This window comes from Paramisgurnus dabryanus, chromosome 4, assembly GCF_030506205.2.
Source record: "Paramisgurnus dabryanus chromosome 4, PD_genome_1.1, whole genome shotgun sequence".
Classification (NCBI taxonomy): domain Eukaryota; kingdom Metazoa; phylum Chordata; class Actinopteri; order Cypriniformes; family Cobitidae; genus Paramisgurnus; species Paramisgurnus dabryanus.
This window is the reverse complement of record NC_133340.1, coordinates 39,767,282-39,790,861: the sequence shown is the minus strand read 5'-3', so window position 1 is coordinate 39,790,861 and position 23,580 is coordinate 39,767,282. Positions and strand designations below refer to the sequence as shown.

Sequence of the window (23,580 nt, the reverse complement as noted above, 5' to 3'; positions counted from 1 at the left end):
TTGTAGGCATCCTACCGGTGGGAGAATGCCATTTAGCAGTACATAAATGTTTTGAGGCGCACTCTCTTTAAAATTGAATCAATTACTCTCCCTACATAATTTATTTTATAAAACACTGCTGAAATATGTATTCTAGAGGCTTAGACCTTTCCAAAAATATATAGTTTGTCATGATTTAATAAACAATTACATCCAAAATATTGAAGTAAACCTAGGTGTTCCTCTACAGGAACAGTGACAGTTAAGTGGTAGTAATATAAATTATAATGAATCCGCCAAAACGAGATTTCCTGACCTTAAACTTTACTTTTGGTTAATATTAATAAGGGTGAGGAGGAGGCGCGGAACTAGTTCAGGAAGTGACGTCACTTAGCTACAGTCGCTAGAGAGCCACGCACCATCTGTGCAGCAGGGGTTGCTGTCAAGTGTGTTTTGCTTGCATGTTTAGATTTTATCTGTAACAATAGCTCGTGGTAAAAAGAAACAAAATGCAGTGCGTCACATGTGTGTTTTAGAGACTTTGCATGACAGTGTCGCGGCACGGCATGTTTTTGTTTTTGTTTTGAGGTAAGCATCGCTAGCACATTAGCCGAGCAGAGATGCGTTTAACGTTACGTGCTTGAGTCGTGAATGTATAACTTGCATGCTTATTATACAGTAAAGCTAAACAGAGCAGACTGAATTAGTTTTTAAAGGCTTTAAAATGAACTGGTAAACATGTTTATATTCACGCCGCTATATAGTTCATCTCTCTGGCAACGTTGCTAAACCAATTGTGCTTGTTAACAACTTGTCATAGAAACTTGTCCCTTGTGTGTAAAGTTAATGCAAGTAAATACTGGAGAGTTCAGCAAGACTCACTCTCTGCCACTATTAAAAGTGTTAATTTAGAATTTCGTTACTGCCTTAAGATCTATAGATTATGAATGCCCAGAAAACACGGGAGAGTTGTATAGTGTTGTTTACATGCTACCCTGTTATGGGAAAATGTAGTGTGGCCTGTACCAGTGACAAAAATATGTTTCCCTTTGTAAATCTATAGCACTTTGTTTTTAATCTACATAAAACTTGTTTTTATCCAGCTACCACTTGGTGAACACATTGTGAAGACATACGACAGACATGTACAGTCCCAAAGAGCTTGAAGAAGAAGTGGACCACTCATTCTTTGACAGTGACTGTGAGGATAATGGGGCTGGAGATGGACAGCTCAGTAAACAGGAGAGCTTACAAATATACAATGAAAGGAAAGGTAAAGAGATGCATGTTTCGATGAATCAGATTGAAGATCAGAGTGGTAAAAATGGAAAAGATAAAGCAAAATTGGAGAATGGTTTACATCAGGAGATTAAGCGGCAATTTGACAGGAAACAAAGCAGTAATGTACCTTTCAAACAATCATCACCAATCCCAAGTGCCAGAAACTCTGAGATAAGGAGCAACAGCCAATCAGATGAAGGATCAAGTGTGAAATCATACTCATCCGATGAGGAACGCGAGCTAGGTAGTGAGGACAGGACACTCAGGAAAAACAGCGATGGGGATATAAATAGTGATGATGACGGATACCATCGGAGTGATGATGAAAGTGAGGAAGAAGACAGGGTACCAGAGACACAATCATCAAAACTTAAGGGGCACGGAACACCTAAAAAAGGTGCTGTTAAATTACGCAAGCGGAGCCGTAGTCGTTCCTCATCGTCTGATTCTGCGTCCTCCCACAGCAGTGAAGAGAGAAGTTCAGTTTACTCGCACAAATCTCCTGTGAGACATCACAGGGTTGGTTCAGCTCACCAGAGAGACCGTTATAAAGAATCAGAAGAATCTGAGGATACGGTCACAGATGTTACCCCCCTCTCAACACCAGATGTTAGTCCTGCCCAATCCATGGATTTGGTTCTGCCTTCTGAAACAAACATTCAGCAAAATGTTCAGGGAATGGCAGAAGCGAATGAAGAGGTTTCCGACGACCAGGGCAGTATAAGTTCTGAAGCTGAGGATGAACCAGGTAAGCTCCTGCATGTAAGAAGTTGACATATACAAATATTTTAAATTTTTTTGTTGTGGCTAGTTATTCATAATTGTTTTTCCTTCTCTCTAGTAGCACTGTTACAAATAGAGAAGCAATTGGACAGGGTGCTCGTCTCCAGCGCTGGTAGTGTCGGCAGCAGACGTAAAAACTATTCCTTTAGCAACGAGGAAGTTCAGAGGATCGACCGGGAGAACCAGAGGTTGTTACGCGAGCTCTCCCTTTCATCGGCACGCTCTCGTAGTGGCAGCTCTACCATCTCATCCTCCAGCAGTCGTAAGAGCAGTGCACCACCAATGCGCCTTTACCACAGCGCCATCAACAGACAGAAAGAGCAAGAGCGCATAACGAAGGAAAACCTGGTTAGTTCAATTATTTATTCAGATTAATTTAAAGGTATACTATGGAGTTTATAGTGGCATTTAGCAGTGAGATTGCGAGAAGCTACGGTATGTGCCACAGGACAAACATGTCACCGTTTTAGACAACACAGGGGCAAAACGCGCTCCGTAGATCAGTTTTGTCTGTTTAGGGCTACTGTAGAAACATGGCAGCGACTTTCATGTAAAGGGGTCCAGCGGTGTATATAGATTGAAACGACTCATTCTAAGGTAATAAAAACATTAATCTGCACTATCCAACCACGGCACTGCCGTTTAGTACAGAGATCAGCTCATTTGCATTTAAAAGGACACACCCAAAAACGGCACATTTTTGCTCACACCTACAGAGTTGCAATTTTACCATGCTATAAAAATTATCTATATTGTATTTTAAACTAGAACTTCACATGTACTCTGAGGACATCAAATATTTATTTGACATCTTAAAAAGTCTTGTTAAATGTCCCCTTTAAATATGGTGCCATGTCTCCCGACTAGTTGCACCAATGATATTTGAAGTTATCAAAGTGCAAACTCCATAATTGATTTTAGCAGCACTAATGTGTTTGTTTTTGTTTATATTTAGCTAATTATATTAAAATATTAATAGTTTCTCGCACATGTATAATATCCCACTGGAATCGTTTGGAATACTTTTAGGATGGATGGATGGATGTGTTTCCAGAACTTTAACATGAGTCCCATAAAAGGTCCCATATAAGGACATAAAGTGATGGCATATTTTTATAAAAATCTTCATTTGTGTTTATCTTTAGAAAGAAAGTCATATACATCTGGGATGGCATGAAAGTAAATATGTAAATATGATTTTAATTATCATTTTTGGTTGGAACTGTTCCTATGGTGCATTTTTATTCTTTGACCAGTAGAGGGAGTTATCAGCTATCTTTTCAGTAATAATATTATAAACTTGCCTCTAACTTTAAATGAACTCACTCCAAACATGTACTGCAAGATAATAGATTAAAAAAAAATTACTCTGAGAACTGCTTTATGTTGACGAACATTTTGAGAGATGACAGTGTCCAAAAAGACAAAAAAAGTGATTTCATACTGCATCATAGTTGTGACATGTTTGTTTGGATTCTGTTATTTACAAAGCTGTGTTCCAAGCTTCTACTGAGACATCAGACCTTCCAATTGCATCCTGTCCTTTGAACATCTTCATTTATGTAATAGTGTTCAGAGACAGTGTTTATTTTAGTATTCTGTAAAATTGTGTTCATGTAGTGGGGGAGGCACTGCGCTGTCATCTGCAGCCAATAAAGTACAGAGATGGTTACCACCTGACCGAGACGAGATTGGACAGGTGGAAGAGGTTTTGTGCACATGCTGGGTCTGACATTACAATGAATTCAGTGGCAGAGAGATTTATTGAAACTTTTATAGTATTAAAGGGTACTGCCCCAGTGACAGGTTGGGAGCATTTTTTTCTGACAGTGTACCCTAATGTTGTATATAAATGCATATTTGTATGCATGTTTTAAATTCTTTAAAACAGGTTTTCTCTCTATGTGTCCAATTTTGTTCAGCTTTCAGCAACCCATGGTCAGTTAAAACAACATAATATGTGTTTGATTCTCCGAAACTCGCATGCTTCCTGTTACACATTCTCTTACTGACATCTTTACAGACTTTTGTAGTTCGATCTAAGAAAACTGAATACAAAAATCCCTCAATAGAAACCTATTAGCGGTTACCCAGACTGCATGTTCCTGCAGGTTCTGTTAGCGTTTTATTACTTAGCAACAAATGCCAGAACACAAGAACAAGACTTTCTAAGAAGGCCTCTCTCTGTTTCTTTAAGAGTCCTGGACAAGCTGTCCTCTATTTTCACCTTTACTCTATTTTCAGTCCCAGCTCTTTCATGGGTTTTGCTTACTGAGAGATTTCCAATGGGCTGTTTGTACGGACGTACAGAGGCATGGCAGCTTGTGACATTCTGATCCTCAGCCACTGGTTATTTTTATTCTCAATGGCTCACTATGATTTTCCGAGTGTGCAGTTGTAGCTGTCTCGAACATTTTGTTAGAGGCGAGTTAATGTGAGGTCATACGGTTGATGATTGTCTGACGTTTTCAGTTTTACATGTAATTTCAGTGTATTTCCAGGTTATAATATACCCCTAAATTAAATGTAAAAAGTAGTATTTTTTTGTTGCATAAATTAAATGATAGACTAAATAATGCAGCATAAAATTTAAATTAAAACAACTTGGTTTTGCAAGTCAATTAAGCCTAATATTTTAAAGAGCACCTATTGTCCGGTTCACGTTATTAAATTTCCTTCGGTGTGTAAGTGTGTATTAGTACATGTTAATGATATGCAAAAGGTACAAACCCCAAAGTAAACGATGACGTTTTTGTCTCCAACGAAAATCTCTTTTTTTTGGACTACGACAAACACACAGATTGTAGGCAACAGTTTACTTCCTGGGATTGGTGATGTAGACAACACCGACATTATCATAATTCCTATAAGTTAACTCCTCTTAGCAACTGAATCTTTCAAACATGGTAAGGAGCGTTAAATTTCCTGGTGACGTCAGAGGTATTCAAGCTAATCACAACTAGGGCTGTAAGGATTAATCGCGTGTCCCATTAAAAATGCCTGTCTGTTTGAAGAACAGCGATATAAATATTCCTATAGACATTTCCTGGAATAGCGTTTGTTATGTTACTTCTTCTGTGGCACAAAAGGAGTTTCTACATGATAGCGCCCCCTGGCTTTGGGATGTGCCGAGATTTTACCGTAATTCAGTAAAGTTCATTAATTGAGAAAACATGCATTTGCACGGTTAATCGTTAAAGCCCTAATCACAACGTACAGATTAGCTGGCCAATCAGGGACACACAGCTTTCCAAAATCCGTGCGTTTCAGGAAGAGAGTAAAATCTGGAGCTACAAAAATGTTTGGTATGTAGAAAATAATGTGTTATTTTTTAACCGTAAACCACTAGAACACATTGTATTATACCAAATACACATAATAAAATTGTTTTTAGCAATGAAATAGGTGCTCTGACTTGTGATAAGTTGACATAACTTATAAAAACAAGTTAAAATTGTAAAAGTTAAAGTAACATAATATATATATATATTGATTTGATATGTTTTATATTTGATTTTACAGTGTACATTTTTTAATAGATTAGTTGCCATTTAAGTATTTCTTATGGTATAGATTGGTCAGTATTTTAAACATTGGTAACCAATTGTGTATATAACTATTTTCAGGCATTCCTAAAGCGTCTCGAATCTGTGAAGGCCACTCCTGGCTTAACCCGAGATGAACAACTAGCAGATTACCAGCGCCAGTGTCGATACATTGGAACGCACGCTACAGCTATTCCACCACTCAAGACGAAATCCAGCAAGACATCTGGTATGTGCCAACATGTACCTCACAAACTGTAGTTTGCATGATAGATTGTTGTGTGTGTTAAATACATACGCCTGTTGTAACTTTTCTTTCATGATCACAGGGAGGAGTTCTAGACCCTGCAGTAGTCCAAGACCCTGCAGTAGTCCACACAAAGCTAGACCAGAGACGGCTAAACTCAGAGCAACACCACGACCTGCCTGGTCCTGATCTCAAGATATTTCTTACTTTCTCTCTGGCCTACACTTTAACCTATGTTTCTGTTTACGGTCCGCATCATACATTCTGAATAAATGTTTTCTGGATTGAAATTTGTCATTCTGAATTATCTTGATTATACGCTTCGGTTATTGTAGGAGATTTAACATTCAGGGACCTTAATACACAGCATTCCACTTTTAGAGACATTCAGAGTCGGTCAGTGCCTCTATTTGTGCAAAACCTTTATTTATGTTTTATGATGTACTATATATATATATAAAACGTATGTACGTAATGTCCTGATGCACTATGATAATGATAGACATGGGGATTTTTTGCCGTTATCACAATAATTAATTGTCATAGTCTGTTTGTAAAATATTGTCAGTCTTGTAATCTAATGCAAAATAAATGCTTTATTTGTTATGGTGATGTCCAGTAACTCATTCCATTGTTTGGTAAGTAAGAGTTGATTTGTTTCTTGACCCAGCCGTATGACACTTAAATACCAGGCATTCTGACATGATGCAAACATTCAGACAGTGCCCCAACAAACTAGCATGACAACACGTCATTCACCTGTCACTCTTAAACTGCTTTTGGCAAGCTGCCCGACACTTGTGAACAGCGCAGAGGAAGACTTTGTTATAGAAGGCTTTGTTAAGTCATTAGACTTGTGTTTCTGTGGCTGGTTACTGTTACTAGCTGTAACTAGATGCACTGATAATTTCATAGTACTATTATAATATTGAGTAATGCTTAGTAACTAATAAATTACATTAGCAAACCTCATTACAGTTTAAAGAAGATTTACATAGTGAAGATTACGGATTATTAGTGCATTTAATTAAATTAAAATGTCATTAAACTTAAATTTATTCAATAAAAATAAATTCTGACCTTAAAACTTCACATTGCCTACATGAACATCTCACCGTCATGTAATGTTTGTTGGATGTTTTTCAACTTGATTGTGACACTGTTGTCCAACAGCAAGAAGGTCCCCAGTTTGAGCCTTGGCTGGGTTGAGAGGCCTTTCTGTGTGAAGTTTGCATGTTATGTGTCAGTGTGGGTTTACTCCGGGTACTCCGGTTTCCTCCCACAGTCCAAAGACATGCAGGTTAGGTGAATTGAAGATGTCATATTACCCTTCTCCCAATAGACCAACTTGTGTGGATTAACTTGTGAATAGATGAACCTGTTCTCGCCATGAATATAGCTATATACACTCACCTAAAGGATTATTAGGAACACCTGTTCAATTTCTCATTAATGCAATTATCTAATCAACAAATCACATGACAGTTTCTTCAATGCATTTAGGGGTGTGGTCCTGGTCAAGAAAATCTCCAAACTGTATGTCAGAATGGGAAAGAAAGGTGATTTAAGCAATTTTGAGCGTGGCATGGTTGTTGGTGCCAGACGGGCCAGTCTGAGTATTTCACAATCTGCTCAGTTACTGGGATTTTTACGCACAACCATTTCTAGGGTTTACAGAGAATGGTGTGAAAAGGGAAAAACATCCAGTTTGCGGCAGTCCTGGGGGGGCGAAAATGCCTTGTTGATGCTAGAGGTCAGAGGAGAATGGGCCGACTTTGATTGAGATAACCACTTGTTACAACCGAGGTATGCAGCAAAGCATTTGTGAAGCCACAACACGCACAACCTTGAGGTGGATGGGCTACAACAACAGAAGACCCCACCGGGTACCACTCATCTCCACTTCAAATAGAAATAACAGGCTACAATTTGCACGAGCTCACCAAAATTGGACAGTTTCAGACTGGAAAAATGTTGCCTGGTCTGATGAGTCTCGATTTGTCTCGATTTCTGTTGATCTCAGATGGTAGAGTCAGAATTTGGTGCAAACAGAATGAGAACATGGATCCATCATGCATTGTTACCACTGTGCAGGCTGGTGGTTGTGCTGTAATGGTGTGGAGGTTGTTTTCTTGGCACACTTTAGGCCCCTTAGTGCCAATTGGCCATCGTTTAAATGCCACAGCCTACCTGAGCATTGTTTCTGACCATGTCCATCCCTTTATGACCACCCATCCTCTGATGGCTACTTCCAGCAGGATAGTGCACCATGTCACAAAGCTTGAATCATTTCAAATTGGTTTCTTGAACATGACAATAAGTGTACTGTACTAAAAAACCCCCCACAGTCACCAGATCTCAACCCAATAGAGCATCTTTGGGATGTGGTGAATGGATGTGCATCCCACAAATCTCCATCAACTGCTAGATGCTATCCTATCAATATGGGCCAACATTTCTAAAGAATGCTTTCAGCACCTTGTTGAATCAATGTCACGTAAAATTAAGGCAGTTCTGAAGGTAAAAGAGGGTCAAACACAGTATTAGTATGGTGTTCCTAATAATCCTTTAGGTGAGTGTAGATGCTGGAAGAGAAAGGCATAAATAGACTAATTCAGTGGTGCTAAAACTTTTTCAGCATGTGGCCCCCCTTAAGTATGGTGCATCCCTTCGCCTACTCCAACCTCCAAATAAATATATAAAATAAGCTTTCTAAAACTTATAATTTTAAGTAAACAAAACATAAAATTATACAACATATTACTGTTGTTTAGTAGTTTTGTCTTTTTGAGTATTAATTACACAGAATTTATAATAAATTGATGTATTTTATAAAATGTCATAACAATGGGGGCCCCTTGGCACCATTTCTCGGCACAGCCCAGAGTTTGAGAACTACTAGACTAATTGGATTGAATACTATTATTAGACACAATCCTTTAGTGATTTATAAAATTATTATATGAATCCAGTATGACATTGCTCATTTGAAATGGATTTTACTATAATTTTATTTCATTCCCTAATGTGGCAAATATGAAAAAACATAAAGAAAAAACGAAACAGTACATGTATTTCTTGTTTATTCTTATTAAAAGAACACATAAGGTGGAACACACCACATGAACAATCAATCTTCCTGTGTACAGCCACTTGCTTCAGTCGGTGAGTAAGTGTGTTCAGCTAGCTGCAGAAGAAAAGAGCCACTGTAGGACATGTAGACTCTATTATTAGAGAGATTTCAGATCAAATAATTTAAATAAATAAATCAAGGAAAAAATCACTTTCAATCTGACCAGACTGAAAGTCATCTAAACTGAGGGCCATTGGGACTAGATTTAAATATATTTACAAGTATCGGCGTGGAGGGTGCAGTGGTCTTCGTACTATCACGTGATCACAACCCACCCCTGTGCCAGCTTGGCTAAGTACACCCCTCTTCAATATCTTCCTGGTTACAATTAAAACATACACATAGCTAAAGGGTTTCCTTGGGTGGGAAGGACAAAATGAATGGAGAATGTTTATGTGAATTTCTTGATCTCGTCGTACAGGACCAGCACAAATGCACCGCCCATGCCTCTGAGCACGTTGGACCAGGCACCCTTGAAGAACGCTTTGGGACCCTCATCCTTGATGATCTTTTTCCAGCAGTCCATTGTGCCCTTGTACATAATGTCAGCTGAGGAATCAAATGTAAAAGTAAGCAATCTGTACATAAAGTCTGATTAAACATTTAACTGTTGTAAATGCATCCTACCTCCTTTGCGTCCTGACTGCATCATCATACGACGTCTGACGGTGTCGAATGGATATGAAATAATACCAGCGGCAGCTGTTACAGTCTGGGCGATCATCCAGCTAATAACAATGTGTGTGTTCTTGGGGTCGGGCAGCATACCTGCGTAAGAGGTCAGCAATGTCGTTCACTTGTATTTCTTACAATGCAAATCCACATCACACATCCCTCATGAATTGCTTACCTTTAGCTGTATCGTAGACACCAAAATAAGCAGCTCTGTAGATAATAATGCCCTGGACGGATACATTGAAGCCCTGATAAAGACCTTTAATACCATCAGACTTGAAGATCTTGGTAAGGCAGTTACCCAGACCGGAAAACTCTCTCTCTGCCGCGCCTTTGCCAATGTCAGCAGCAAGCCTTGTTCTGGCAAAGTCGAGAGGATAGACGAAGCACAGGGATGTGGCACCGGCCGCGCCACCAGAGGCCAGATTACCGGCAAAGTAGCGCCAGAACTGGGTGTTCTTGTCCACTCCCCCAAGGAAAATCGTCTTGTACTTGTCCTTGAAGGCAAAGTTAAGGGCTTGTGTTGGGAAGTATCTGATGACGTTGGCAAGATTGCCTCTCCAGAAGGACAAGAATCCTTGCTCTTTGGGAATTCTCACTACGCAGTCGATGATTCCTTTGTACTGTGTCTCAACTGTGATCTGTTTGCTGGCATGCTGGACCTGTGATGAAGAGTGATACAGAATGAATTGATGAATGGAAGGCACTTGTCACGTGTGAGATTATCCTTATCCTTTATTCTGTATTTAGACCATTTTTATGTGTGTAGCATGTTCGGCAAATCTCGGAAACCCTAAAGTTTTCCCTACAACCTTACAATAAAAGTTGAATAGTTTATACACGTTAATGACTTACACTTGGGGATTTAGCTGACACGTGCGCGAGGTTCACTTGGCGTCACACTCCACTTGCGCGCGGGGTTTGAGTATTGGGTTGCAGCCTTCAGACTATTTTTAACTTTAAACTTACACCAAGTATCAAAGCCCTTTGCAGATAGTATCTCAACACACAAGATTGGCTTTTTTAATCCTGGCACTGACAGAAAGAGTGACGGAAGTCGTCACAAGGTCATATATTACAGTAAAACGTATTAACTGGTTTGGTTAATTCTTCTAAAAAAAACTATTATTTTCGGAAAGCATTACTTTAATGACTTTAATGTCTGCCTTATTAAGAAGCCATCAAAAAGCATCGCTTAAACTTTAAACCGGTGCTGAAAATCCATGCTTTTTGCCAATTCCGTTACAAAGTAGCACCACGGACAGCGACCAACGCTAAATGCGTCATTTTTGTCCTGAATTGTCGATTATGTTAATTTTTATTCAAAATATATATTTTTAACATTTTCAAACAGAATGTAGTATGTTCAAGCACGTGCTACCCACTCTCTATAACTTATGCGGCTTCATGCACTTGCATGCAACTTTTTGTAAGCATTGTTTCTAAGGCATAGGCTATTCGATATAATTAGCCTATATATAATGCAACCATTGAAGTATGGAATAACTATTATTATAATTATGATCAAACTATAACTATAAAACTTACCTGCAGTAACAGTTTGACTCTCTCAATAGGGGCAACTGCTGTTTTGGAAATGGCAGCGGCCACACCACCTGCCATGAAATCTATCAAGAAGCTGATCGCTGCGTCAGACATGATGTCTTATATCCTGGAAGACCACCAAAAGACCCTACAACAACCCTTGCGAAGCCCCTTCAAATGGACGATCTCTCTTCTGGGCTCCTAATATATCTCGATTCATTATCGCGAGAGGAGCAGATGATTGATCTATGAGGGACCAAACAGAAATTCAAAGCTGAATAAATACCCGGGTCATGGGTCACGAGTCTTACGCAAGTGCATTAAACTTTTGTCGCCGGTCAGAGTATGGGGACATTTAAAGGGCGAATTTTATTTTTGATTTTTTTTAAGCATGCAAATGTCGAAAATGTTACTGCTGGGACATGTTGCAATAAATGTGTGAGAAGCATTTGCTCACAGAACCACAAACAACGTTTTCAGCCAAAAATTTACAGAAACATTAATAATCGGAGGTAAAAATAAAATTACATTATTATTATTATAATAAATTAGTTGATTATTAACCGTTTACCGACTGAATTCTATAAAAAGGAGTATAGCCTATGTATAGGCTAAACACCAATTTAGGTCAGTGTACAAAAAGTAATCTATAATCTGGATTTTGTATTATTTTAAAATGATGTTTAATTCAGTTTTGTTGAATGCTAAATAGCTAGGCCTAGTTCTAGGGTCCACTTCAAATTTAAAATGGTCAAGTCTGATTTAATTGTTGGTAAAATTACCTTAAATTGTCGATATACTTTAATTTAGGCAATTCACTAATATAATATAATATAATATAATATATTTCACAGTTTTAAAAGCGTATTACTTCATCTTTGGGAGCGCTGTATGAATTCGCACGTGACTTCCACTAGCACATGCGTCAAATTACGCATCAAATTATTTTCAACACCAAAACAACCACTGTAGCAAGTTTTCTTCTGCGATTTATCCATGAAAAGTCAAAGAGATTAACGGACTTACTGCAGTGTGACAAGACAGAAATGTATTTGGGCTGTTTATTTATTTATTTAAAGTCTTTTGAAGTTAGTTAAGTATACAAGGAGAGCATTGAAGTAAGGACATTTAAGATTTAGGGATGTCCGCCATCGCTTGATGAACCGGTTGAACTTGAGCCACTTTACCAAATGAAGACTGAACAATACCTGTTGTGTTACAAGACAGTCACGGGTTTTTTTTTTTATTGTGTGTCCTATTATAAAGTATACACGATAGATAGGCTACAGAGTAGCGTGCGCTTTATTAGGCTGTGGGTTAGGGTTAGAAAAATTTAGAAAGACTAATACTTTTTATTAATATATTATAAATTGCTCTATAACAATATGTGTTGTATACACTAGTATTTTCTAACATTTATATAATGTGTCTTTACATGTGAATCCACAGATCCCAGCGCAATTCGCTTCCATTATGTGAAACCAGGGGCGTCAGTTTGTGTTGAAAAGTGGTGGGGACAAAAGATCAGATGAAAAAACATTACAGCAGGACGGGAAAAATATTGGATAACGGCGCATCAAAAATGGGCATAGCGTAGGCTGGTCAACAACACAAAAATACTCAGCATAAAACCCTTAACAATGTCGACTGCACACATGTAACACTAGCTCAACCGAACAGCGCCAATACACTATACTGTAGAAAACAGCAGCATGTTAAGTCAATGATTACAATGAAATTCATTACATATGTAAAAGAAAACACACTATAAGCATACAACGCAACATATGTGACCCTGGACCACAAAAAACAAGTCGTACACTGCAAAAAATAATTTTCAAGAAAAAAAATTCGTAGTATTTTTATTTATTTTCTTATGTCATTTTGCTCATAAAGAAATGCATCTTTTTCTTTATGAGCAAAATGACATAAGAAAATATGTCTAGTTTTTAGACCAAAATACCAAATGTAAGTGATTTTGTGCATAAAACAAGCAAAAAAAAATCTGCCAATGGGGTAAGCAAAAAAATCTTGCATTTTTTTCTTAAACACTAAATTCAGGAAAGAATTGCTTACCCCTTTGGCAGATTTTTTTGCTTGTTTTATGCACAAAATCACTTAATTTGATACTTTTGGTCTTAAAACTAGATTTTTGCTCATCAAGAAAAAAACATCTTAATTTAAGAATTTTTAGATATTTTTACTAAAAACAAGACAAAAATACTAAGAATTTTTTTCTTGCAAATTTGACTTTCTTTCTTACTTAGTATTTTTGTCCTGTTTTCAGTAGAAATATCAAAAAATTCTTAAATCAAGATGTATTTTCTTCATGAGCAAAATGATTTAAGAAAATAAGTCTAGTTCTTAGACAAAAACTGTTCAATTTAAGTGAATTTGTGCTTAAAACAAGCAAAAATATCTGCCAATGGGGTGATTTTCTTGCGTCACTTTGCTCATCAAGAAAAAGCATCTTGATTTAAGAATTTTTTCGATTTCTACTGAAAACAAGACAAAAATACTAAGTAAGAAAGTCATTTTTGCAGTGTAAGTCGCACAGGTATTGTTTGATTTTTCAGAACATTTTAACCAAATCCTTTCAAAAAGTGGTGGGGACAAAATCAGCCATTTCAAAAAGTGGTGGGGACATGTCCCCAGCGTCCCCAGTGTAAATGACACCTATGTGTGAAACCATCATCCCAGTTTTTATTTGTACCCCGTGTTAGTTGGTCCGTTGCCTGGCTACAGTACAGCTACATTGTCCTTCAAGTGTTTTGAACATTAATAAGCTACAAACAAAGCAGAAGACTTTAAAACAGCTTTTAAACACAGTGAGAGTCAGACTGGGCATAGTCATCAAAATCAAATAGCTAGCCTACTTTTCATCTCTCGCCATGAAGTGCTTGGAGACTGAAACTTGTATTTAATTTCGGCTTAAATTTAATGGCCTCAAAAAGCAGTAAAATAAATCCTGGATGGAGTTAACCTGTAATATTAATTGTATTACATCATACTTATATTATTTCCATTATATGGGCCTGTATAAACAACCAAATCTACATGTCATTATTAAAGAAATGCGCGCGTTTGTTTATTTCCTCTCGGTCTTGTGTAAGAACATTTAGCTCTCGTGCAACTTGCGAACGTAGGCGCGAGGACCAGACCGGTTGCTATAGGCAACCTGGCTTCTCTTCTGTAAAACAGTAGGAGACAGTAGGCTTCCTTCTCTTTGAAAAGTTCTTCAGTGTTGTACTACTTTTGACTATAAACTTTTGGGCATTTAAGCGAATAAAAACAGCGCAGAGATAGGCACTATACTGTAATATAGCCTATTGTGATTTCCTTCAGCTTTGGTGTGGAAAAAAGTTAAAACTTTCAATCAGGATGTCCATGGCGGATTCTTTACGGCTCCCAGCCATTCAACATCCTCTTTCAAGACTCGGAGATCCAGAGCTCATCTCCCTCCGAGGTTATTCAGCAGACTGCAGCAGAGATTACAAATGCTGGATGCCCAAGAGAGGAATCAGACCTCAATATCCAGGCACAGAGAGTCTGGATTCTGCGTTCCGCAGTCAAAGCAGCAGAAGTGATATCAGCTCTGTGATGGAGAAACGAAAAAGAGGAGGATTGGATATTCCAGACGAGATCCCCGAGGGAGAGGAGGTTATGGATAACCCCAAACTACCCATCTCTCGTGAGTCACAAGCCTGACATTTGTGTAGCCTCCCTGCAGAAAAACTAATGGATTTAATGGTCTATGTTTATATGACGAATCTTAAAGATCACGACTGCTTATATTTGTAAATCCTCATCTAGAATTGAATTGATAGGGCTAAAATAGGTAATTTAATTATTATGTGTTCATTTACATCACTGTCCACTCGAGGGCGCGCTCTCATTAGGTGAATTTATATATAAATGTTTGGCGGGCACATTTTTTTAAGTCACAGGCGTTCTTGCTTTTTAAATTGTTGCTTTACACGTGTACAAATGTTAAGTTGTATTTAAAGTGGTTATTGTTATTCAACGCACCATAGCCTGCACCACTGTTCCTTTAATTGTTAATCCTTTATTTACAGATATCAGTTAATAAGTTAATATTGGTTATATTAAATACAACATTTGGCTTTGTGTGTGTCATGTAGATCACAAAATGGCATCTGACCATCGCTCGTTAAGTAGGGTTTCTCATACGACTTACTCCAGCACTGAAGCAGGGATGGCAGATCAAACTGATCAGGTAATTACCTCACCACTTAACACTTAACTTGAATTTGTCATAATGAATATATGAATATGGTCACAATGTCTAAACCAGCCTAAATTTGAACCTTCAAGCCCCCTCTACATTGTCCACAACAATTTGAAGAAGAGCTTAGTATACAAAGATGTAAATTTGTTTTAACAATAACCAAACACTAAGAAAAATTTAGATTTTATAGTTTGAGCTTATTTTAATGCTTATTTTGTGTTTATAATTTTAAACAATCTTGAGGCCCCCTTAAGGGTTTGTTTAGTCCTGGCTCCTGGGCCCCTGGTTAAGAAACACTGGTATTTAACCACACTTTAAAATGAATTAATTTCGTTTCATAAAAAAGAACATTTAGTTATATTTTATAATGTAATTTAATTTGTATAATTTTTCTTGTTATTTGTGCATTGTCACAAAGGAGCTTTACAGAAATATTTACACGTTAGAATAGTCTATAATATGAAGGATGTTATTTTAACACTTTACATATCAAACTGTAACAGTTAACATAAAGTCAATAGTATAACACATAGTCAGTTATGTGCAATAGGATACATAAAGCATATACTGAAATGCAACAACATAAAATATCAGAACAAATAATTATAAAATATCTGGACACATTGTAGTAAATGCTATGAACTGTATCTGAGGTTATTCTGCTATTACTTTGTGAACATAGTAAAATGACTCCATAGATTTACTGATCTTGTGATTGTAAGGTACTATTTGAAGTGTAACATAACACCAGAACATGATTTCACAGAGTTTTTATATTACAGGGATAGTTCACAAAAAAAAAAAAAAAAAATGCAAACCCTCACCCTCAAGTTGTTCCAAATTCCTTTTTTCTGCTTAACACAAATTTATGAAGAAAAACGTAACGAAGATTTTTTGAAAAACTTTAACCAAACAAATCTGGGGCACCATTCACTACCATAGTATTATCTTTCCTTCTATAGAAGTCAATGGTGCCCCAGATTTGCTTGGTTACAAACATTCTTTAAAATATCTTTCTTTGTGTTCAGCAGAACAAAGAAATGTATACAACTTAACAACTTATGAGTGAGTAAATGCTGGCAGAATAATTTTCTTCGCAAACTATCCCTTTAAGTGCTGTGCATTAAACCAGACATATTTTATAGTATCCCCATGTGTTTTCCTTTTAATGAAAGTGTTGCTGGCCTGTGCTCTTCCTTCTGACATCAAAGCCTGACATTATTGAACGCGAGAGAAAAAAATCTCAGCTGCTCTCAGCAGCCAACAGCAATGCATAACATAGTTTACCCAGGAGAGATATTAGCAAAGAGAGTGAGATAAAAAGATAGAGAGAGGGAGTATATGTCCAGACGGGTGTGGGAGAGAAAACGTCCACAAATCTGCAGGTGTCTGTCTTTTGGAGGGGCTGTTGAGTGTGATTAACCCTGTCAGTCTTATCCGTGGACTTCTGTCTGCCTGACCGCCTGAACTCAGCACACAGGCCCCTTCGACTCCGCCTGGTCACGAGAGCTGCCTTAGTCACACAGCGGGGGCACACAGACTCCCGTAACAAGTGTGGGTGTGTGGATAAACACGCACAAGCCCTTCATCGCATCTCGCTCACAAAAGAAGCTTAACGTGTGTCACTCATCATATTTAACACATCCAAAGCATAAAGTCCTCTGCTTGCTACAATTTGCTTTTGAAATTACAAACATCATATTATGATCATGACAGGATTTATTGTACAGTAAGACATACTTCTATATCAGTCTATGATTGCTTAGGTCATGTTAATGTGCAATAAATAAGCAGCTTTTATTTTTGTCACATTTTTATATTCTGCAAGTGCAACAGGGTGTTTATGTGTAAAAACAGTGTAAATTGTCTCTGAGCTGACAATTATTCTTAACAATTGGGTTTTTGTTTTTATAGTTGGAGGATGTGATTAAAGAGCGTATTCAAACCACAGGGGCTTTCACCCTCAAAATGCTGTTTAAGAACAGCCACCCTGATGGCAAACCTCTGGTCAACAGGTAGAAGAGTCAAAACACATATATTCACAAACACGCATTTAGTTATTTGCAACATGATCTCATGGCAAGTCGTGTTATAGTCACAAAAAATTTGATTAATTAATTAATTTGTCCATGGCACAAAATGCTGCTTTTTTTCTTGCCTTGAGCACAAATGTCTTTTTCGTGTCACTCAGCACGAATTTCTGTAAATAGTTTTATTTCCCTATATTTAAATCATTGTCGCTTGGGGTTGGGTTATTGTGGTTTGTTTCACGATGTACTTTTATGTATTAGTTTCTACATTTTTCTTCCGGTTTTAAAACTATTCTCGCCTGAAGTTGGGGTTAGGATGTCTGAAAATGTAACAGAAAGTGATGCAAACCCCAACCCCAAGCGACAATGGTAAGAAAATAGGAAAAAACAATGGGGAAACAGTACATAAAATGACACGATAAACTATTTATAGAAATTACTGCGAGTGACACGAAAAAGACATTCGTGCTCAAGGCACGAAAATTAAAAAATTAAAAATGTTGTTAATATAACACAACTTTCCATGAGATCAGTCTGGATATTTGTGAATGGAGGGTTAGTATCCAATTTCTCATGGTTTGGTCTTAGGTCTGCTTTACTTGAGATTCTCACGAAGTTCTTAAGGCGCCATGTGACAGCTAAACAACTGAAAGACCTTTTACTACGGTAAGACCAGTAAAAAAAGGAAAAATGTGAGCATGCATGTCACATAGCCAATAAGCACAGTAAAGATAGCTAACAGTGTGTATATAATTTTCTTCCTTATAATGTTTTAAGAAATTGAAACTTTCTTGACAGTATGACAGTGTGTACTAACAGTCAGTGTTTTAGACAAATCTGTGTCCATGACCAACACAATTTTAATACATATTTTACATTTGACAAATTCGTATGAATTCTACCAAATTTGTAAATTTTTGTACAATGTGTTTTCACCTCAGTTAGATTGGGTTTAGGGGTGGCTTATCAATATTGTTTTTATTCTAATAATTGTACAGTTTTGTATGATTATCTTCGTACAAATTCATACACTGTTAGAATAAATGGCAAAAAAATATGTACCCCAGCTGTCACTGGGGCTGTACCCTTTAAAAAGGTCCTATTATGTACCATGACTCATGAGGTACAAATATGTATACCAATATGGATCTTTGAGGTACTAATATTGATTCTATGGTACAAGTAAGCACCTATGAGGTATTATTGTGAACTCTTTAGGTGCAAAGCTTTTCTTTTTTGAAAGAGCGCCGCCCCATTCACAACTGGGGTACAGTCCGAACTGAAATCTCTGTGACTAAATTGTAACCATTTTTTGACAGTGTACGAATTAGCAAACTTGTAAAATTCGTAGGAATTCATATGCAATCAGGTTGCCATGACTGTCCTATTTTTTTTCAGTCTGCACCTCTCTGATAGGGCTCTTATCAGTTTTGAGGATTTTTATGGTGCACTAAGAGACCCAGAGCCCAATAAAAGCAACCCAGGTGGTTCAATCACCATCCCTCAGATACTAGCCCTGCTCAGAGGTCCCGCACGAAGCAGGTGAGATCCTGATCTTACAGTCCTGACATGCTACAATCTTGCATTGCTAGTCAATAAATGTTTTATTATATTTAAATAAAAAAAAACTATATCACCATGCTGGAAAGTGAGAAAAGGAAAGAATGAATCCCCTGTAATTTGCTTAACTTGCATATCAAATGTTACTAAAAAACATAAATTGCATGTATTATATATAATGATCATTGAAAACTAAGAAAAAGATAGACAGAAATGATAAACTATTTTTGGGGTTGAGAGTCAGAGAACACAGACTTCACCCTACAGCAGGGAGTGACATCTTCTGTTAAGATGGACAGTCTGAGAAAAGATGTTCAGGAAAGCAGCTTACCCCTCTGAACCCCCCACCCGTACTACTGATACTATTCTACTAACTGTTTAAATTACCAATGGTATACAATGAAGAGTGTGTGAAGGTTCGCCAGACCAAGACATACTTTAGTCGTGAGCAAGAACTGAAATCTCTGTGACTAATCTCACACATTTTCCCTCTCTTTCTTACAAATGTATACTGAAAATGACAATCTAAGTGAGATATAACATGGGTAAAGTTAAACTAGACAGATTAATAAGATAGAAAGAGAGGATAGAGATGAAAGAGAAATAGATAATTCCTGAATCACAGTTTTAGAGGACATGTTAACATAAAAATCAAAACATGAATAATTTGCTAATTTACATACTTATTGTACGTAAGGGAGAGCAGGGCACAACGTAACACAGGGTTAATTGCAGTGGCGGCTCGTGACTGCTCATCCGAGGGGCACAAATTTAAAATATGTGTTCGGAGTGTCATGTGTGTTGCTCGTGTTTTCAAAATATGTGCACATGTGTCAAAACCGTTTATGATAAAAGAGATGCTCACGTTAACAAAATATACGCAAGACACTCCCTTAACACTAAACTCTGATTACGCATGAGATTATGCGTGTATCTGGCAAACGCAAGAGTCTCTTCTGCAGCAGGCACTTATTTTGACGATGCACATAGGATCACTCGATACGCAGAACACATATTTTGAAAAAAGGAACCACACACATGACGGGCTACATACATGTTGTGATGAACTTCGGATCGAACGCCCTCAAAAAAAAACTCACCGGCCTCCACTGGTTAATAAACACGGCTACTTTACATTGTTACACAGGGACGAGCAATTTGTGCTTTTGGTCTTTTTCTGTTGTCAGAAGATGATCTCCTGTGAATTTGTGTAAGGTTTTGATGTGTTTTGGTTAGGATATTGAACAAAGTGTGTTTTGGAGGCATGACATTTTTTTTCATCTTATGTTTTTTATTTTCGATATTTTAATTTGGTGTGTAAGTCACCAAATTCATCCTTATATTATTTTAATCACTGCCTTTTTTACCTAAAACATAACACCATTGTGAAACAACTGAGAGCTGGGATTGAATTTTTTTACGCAACAAACCTTAGGTTTACAATGATAATGAAATGTAAATAATTTAATAAACAATAAACAATATCCTTAGTAGACAGAAATTGAACCCAATTCAAATTGAATTTTGCAACCAACCTTGTCTGTTAATGAACCCCACCTATGGTGTAAGTCGTTTGCCCTTCTGTCACTTTTGGTGTAATTGCACGAGAAGGGTAGGTCCTACAAAGAAACTTTACGTTTTTATTTGTAACAGAGATGTGTGTTAACTGTGTAAAAAATAATAATTACACTAATCTAACTGAAATATTTTTTGAATGATCGAGCCAAAGCCAAAGCCTTCAGTGAATTAAAAACTTTAAACATTACAAGTTTCAGTTAGTGTGTATTAAAAAGTGATTTAAATAATGTTATTTAAAGTTCAATTACCTGAATACACCTGCTTATAAACTCGTCTCTCTATAGGTTTCTGGAAAGTATGGAGGGATTGTGTAAGTCCGACACTGAAAGCTGGATTTCTGCACCCGAGTTTCGAAATATACTCAATAAACTTAAACTTCATCTGAAAGATCCTGAGTTTGAAAAATTATGGAAAAGGTTTGAATTTTTTCTTTCTTTACTGTATCTATTCAGCTCAACATTGTGCCATGTACAATATCACATGCTTTAAAGTCTTTATCTCATTTAAACAGGTTAGATGTGGATGGATTCGGAGCAGTTAAACAGACTATTTTACTGAAAAAATTGGGATTGAGCAGAAGAACTGAAGCAAACAATGAAAGAAACAACCACGTCATTACAGCTAAAGCTGAGGACATGAAATGTAATCAGTTATATATTACCTGCGGCATTTAATATGTACAATATCCATAGTGTATAAACATAAACTAACCTCACGTTGAAACATCTAAACTTTGATTTACATTGAAATATTTATTCGAAGTGCCAGTTAATTTAATAACAAGCTGCTTAATACAATCAATATTTTTAGCTTTAAAGTTACAGTATGATGTTCGGAGAGACAACCTGAAAGCTGTAGTCATACACAAATTTACAGTTTGCCTTTGACTTAAAGTAGTTAAACAACAGTCAGCCTATAGAGGGCGCATTGGCCTCATTCCTTCAGGGTAAAAAATGTGAGCTGTCAACCAATGTTCATCTAATCCAGTGTTTCCCAATCCTGGTCCTCGAGGACGCCCTTCCAGAAAATTTTAGATGTCTCCTTATTTAAAACACCTGATTCAACTAATCAGTCTCCTTCCAGAATGGATAACATGTCTCCCTAACAAGCTGTTGAGTAAAATCAGGTGTGTTAGAGAAGGAGACATCTATAACTTTTTGGAAGGGGGTACTCAAGGACCAGGATTGGGAAACACTGATTAATCCATAATAACCTGTCATACCTTTCTCTTCCCAGCATCTTCTGGTAGGACACTCTCTAAGGCAGAAGAGGAACGTCACACATCCATCGCCATAGAGATATGGCTGAAGGACAAATTCAGGGAGGGAGCTCAGAGCATGAAAGATGAGTTTGAAAAACTGGATGCTGAAAATAGTGGAAAGGTAACAAACAATATTCGACCAAGCTGGAGATCAGTGCAGACTTTAAGTGGCTTCTGAGTGGTGATGTCATGTACATATGTGAACATACAGTGATTATTGCAGGTGAAAGGAGAAGACTTTCTACAGGTCCTGAGGAAGTTTGATCTTCACCTGAGGAGGGAGCACCTTGGCCTGTTCTTGTCTCGCTGTGGTCTGAAACTTAAGAAGGGTTGTGTGCAGTACTTAAACTTCCTTCGTACTTTCCAAGACAGAAGTTCAGATGGAATAACACACAAGATCATCTCTAACCCAAAACACCGGTCAGATTTTCATCCTTACGAAATTCTCATTATCTAATGAATTGATTGTGCAATTAAATTTATATTATTAATACGTGACCCTGGACAAAAAAAACAGTCATAAGTAGGACAGGTATATTTGTAATAATAGCCAGAAATACATTATATGGGTCAAAATTGACGATTTTATGCTAAAATCATTAGGATATTAAGTAAAGATCATGTTCCAATATCCATAAAGATATTTAGTACATTTCCAACTGCAAATATATAAAAATGTCTTTATCATCGCTAAGATGTGTTGCTAAGGACTTTTGGACAACTTTAAAGGCAATATTTAGATTTTCTTTCACCCTCAGATTCCAGATTTCTCAAATATCATCCAAATATTTTTCTTTCTTTACAAGCCATACATCAATGGAAAGCTTATTTATTCAACTTTTAGATGATGTATAAATCTCAATAAAAAAAATACCCTTGTGACTGGTTTTGTTGTGGGTCACAATTTAAAGAGTTATTTGGAAAGGGTGTAGTCTTTTTGACTTTTAAAATTCATAAATCAATTCCATTTGTACATGCATAATATAAATACATATTCGAAAAGGTTTTATACGACAATTAATTCTGAATTAGTTTCTCCCATTTACCTAAAACCCACAAACAGTAATTGCTAATGTAATTTCGTATAATTTCAGAACTACATTTACACATTTTTGCCGACACTTTTATCCAAAGTTACAGTGAATACATGGAATACATTTTATCAGTATGTGTGTGTTCCCTGGAATCAAACCCATGACTCTTGCACAGCTAATGCAATGTTATATCAGTTGAGCTACAGGGACATCTATGTAAACCCTGTTGATGAAAAAAAGCAAGATATATAACAAAATCCTTTAACATCCATCCCACACTTTAATAGGATTTTAGGACATAGGAAATGTAACATTTCCACACCAATATTGATTCTGACAGTGACACAGTAGTGTTGCGACAGAAGCCCTGAATATTTTCTGTGCTTACACTCAACCCAAATTACACAGAAGCATCCAGTGAAAGTGTCTTTAAGCCTTGTAGTCAAACTCTTTCCAGCTCTAACAAGCTTACGGTCCATAGTTCTTCCTTGCCCCGGGTCAACCAGCACACAGGGATCAGTAAACAGCTGCAGGGCCCAGACCGACTGTGTTTGGTTTGATTGGGGTGGTCCACAGCTTAAAGGATTGGCGGTTGAATAAAATGAAGAAAGCAAACAGTTGGCATCTATACAGCCTTTTGCCATGGTGAAAATGACATACCGTGGCCCCATGATGTATTT

General features: G+C 37.2%; 3 protein-coding genes and 1 long non-coding RNA gene across 15 annotated transcripts in view; 2 read left to right on the top strand and 2 right to left on the bottom strand.

The window, feature by feature from the left end:
- The window catches only part of LOC135735893 (uncharacterized), a 226,346-nt gene that overhangs the window by 168,824 nt on the left and 33,942 nt on the right, over positions 1-23,580 (bottom strand). The window lies entirely within an intron of this gene.
- Positions 350-6,441, top strand: cfap97 (cilia and flagella associated protein 97). Of its 6 annotated transcripts, none has more exons than XM_065254536.1 (6): positions 350-425; positions 1,083-2,008; positions 2,102-2,391; positions 3,189-3,230; positions 5,670-5,817; positions 5,918-6,441. In XM_065254536.1, the coding sequence occupies exons 2-6, from the start codon at positions 1,123-1,125 to the stop codon at positions 6,022-6,024; spliced, it is 1,473 nt and encodes a 490-aa protein (XP_065110608.1). In that variant the 5' UTR covers positions 350-425; positions 1,083-1,122; the 3' UTR covers positions 6,025-6,441. The 6 variants fall into 6 exon arrangements, with proteins under 6 accessions (XP_065110608.1, XP_065110610.1, XP_065110607.1 ...); XM_065254538.1 differs by having other exon boundaries at positions 359-567; positions 2,105-2,391; XM_065254535.2 differs by having other exon boundaries at positions 360-567.
- On the bottom strand, positions 8,902-11,383 carry slc25a4 (solute carrier family 25 member 4). The gene is made up of 4 exons (XM_065254533.1): positions 11,192-11,383; positions 9,819-10,305; positions 9,596-9,736; positions 8,902-9,517 (listed from the first exon to the last, which is right to left on the bottom strand). Exons 1-4 carry the CDS (start codon positions 11,300-11,302, stop codon positions 9,360-9,362), a joined length of 897 nt encoding a protein of 298 aa, XP_065110605.1. The 5' UTR covers positions 11,303-11,383; the 3' UTR covers positions 8,902-9,359.
- LOC135735892 (EF-hand calcium-binding domain-containing protein 6) overlaps positions 14,248-23,580 on the top strand; it is a 44,629-nt gene continuing 35,296 nt past the window's right edge. For all 4 annotated transcript variants that reach the window (XM_065254554.1, XM_065254555.1, XM_065254556.1 and 1 more), the window contains exons 1-9: positions 14,248-14,879; positions 15,331-15,425; positions 17,352-17,452; positions 18,056-18,133; positions 18,866-19,009; positions 20,890-21,021; positions 21,117-21,247; positions 21,842-21,987; positions 22,090-22,286. In XM_065254554.1, coding sequence (XP_065110626.1) covers positions 14,570-14,879; positions 15,331-15,425; positions 17,352-17,452; positions 18,056-18,133; positions 18,866-19,009; positions 20,890-21,021; positions 21,117-21,247; positions 21,842-21,987; positions 22,090-22,286 — 1,334 coding nt within the window. In that variant the 5' untranslated portion in view covers positions 14,248-14,569. The remainder of the gene's footprint in view (positions 14,880-15,330; positions 15,426-17,351; positions 17,453-18,055; positions 18,134-18,865; positions 19,010-20,889; positions 21,022-21,116; positions 21,248-21,841; positions 21,988-22,089; positions 22,287-23,580) is intronic.

Bases quoted from the DNA above. Each gene is read 5' to 3' on its own strand.
- cfap97 (XM_065254536.1), top strand. From the start codon at position 1,123: ATGTACAGTCCCAAAGAGCTTGAAGAAGAAGTGGACCACTCATTCTTT. The intron at 2,009-2,101 runs GTAAGCTCCTGC...CCTTCTCTCTAG, and splicing joins TGAAGCTGAGGATGAACCAG to TAGCACTGTTACAAATAGAG. The intron at 3,231-5,669 runs GTAAATATGATT...AACTATTTTCAG, and splicing joins GATGGCATGAAAGTAAATAT to GCATTCCTAAAGCGTCTCGA.
- slc25a4 (XM_065254533.1), bottom strand. From the start codon at position 11,302: ATGTCTGACGCAGCGATCAGCTTCTTGATAGATTTCATGGCAGGTGGT. The intron at 10,306-11,191 runs GTAAGTTTTATA...TCTTCATCACAG, and splicing joins GAGTCAAACTGTTACTGCAG to GTCCAGCATGCCAGCAAACA. The intron at 9,737-9,818 runs GTAAGCAATTCA...CCTCTTACGCAG, and splicing joins TGTCTACGATACAGCTAAAG to GTATGCTGCCCGACCCCAAG.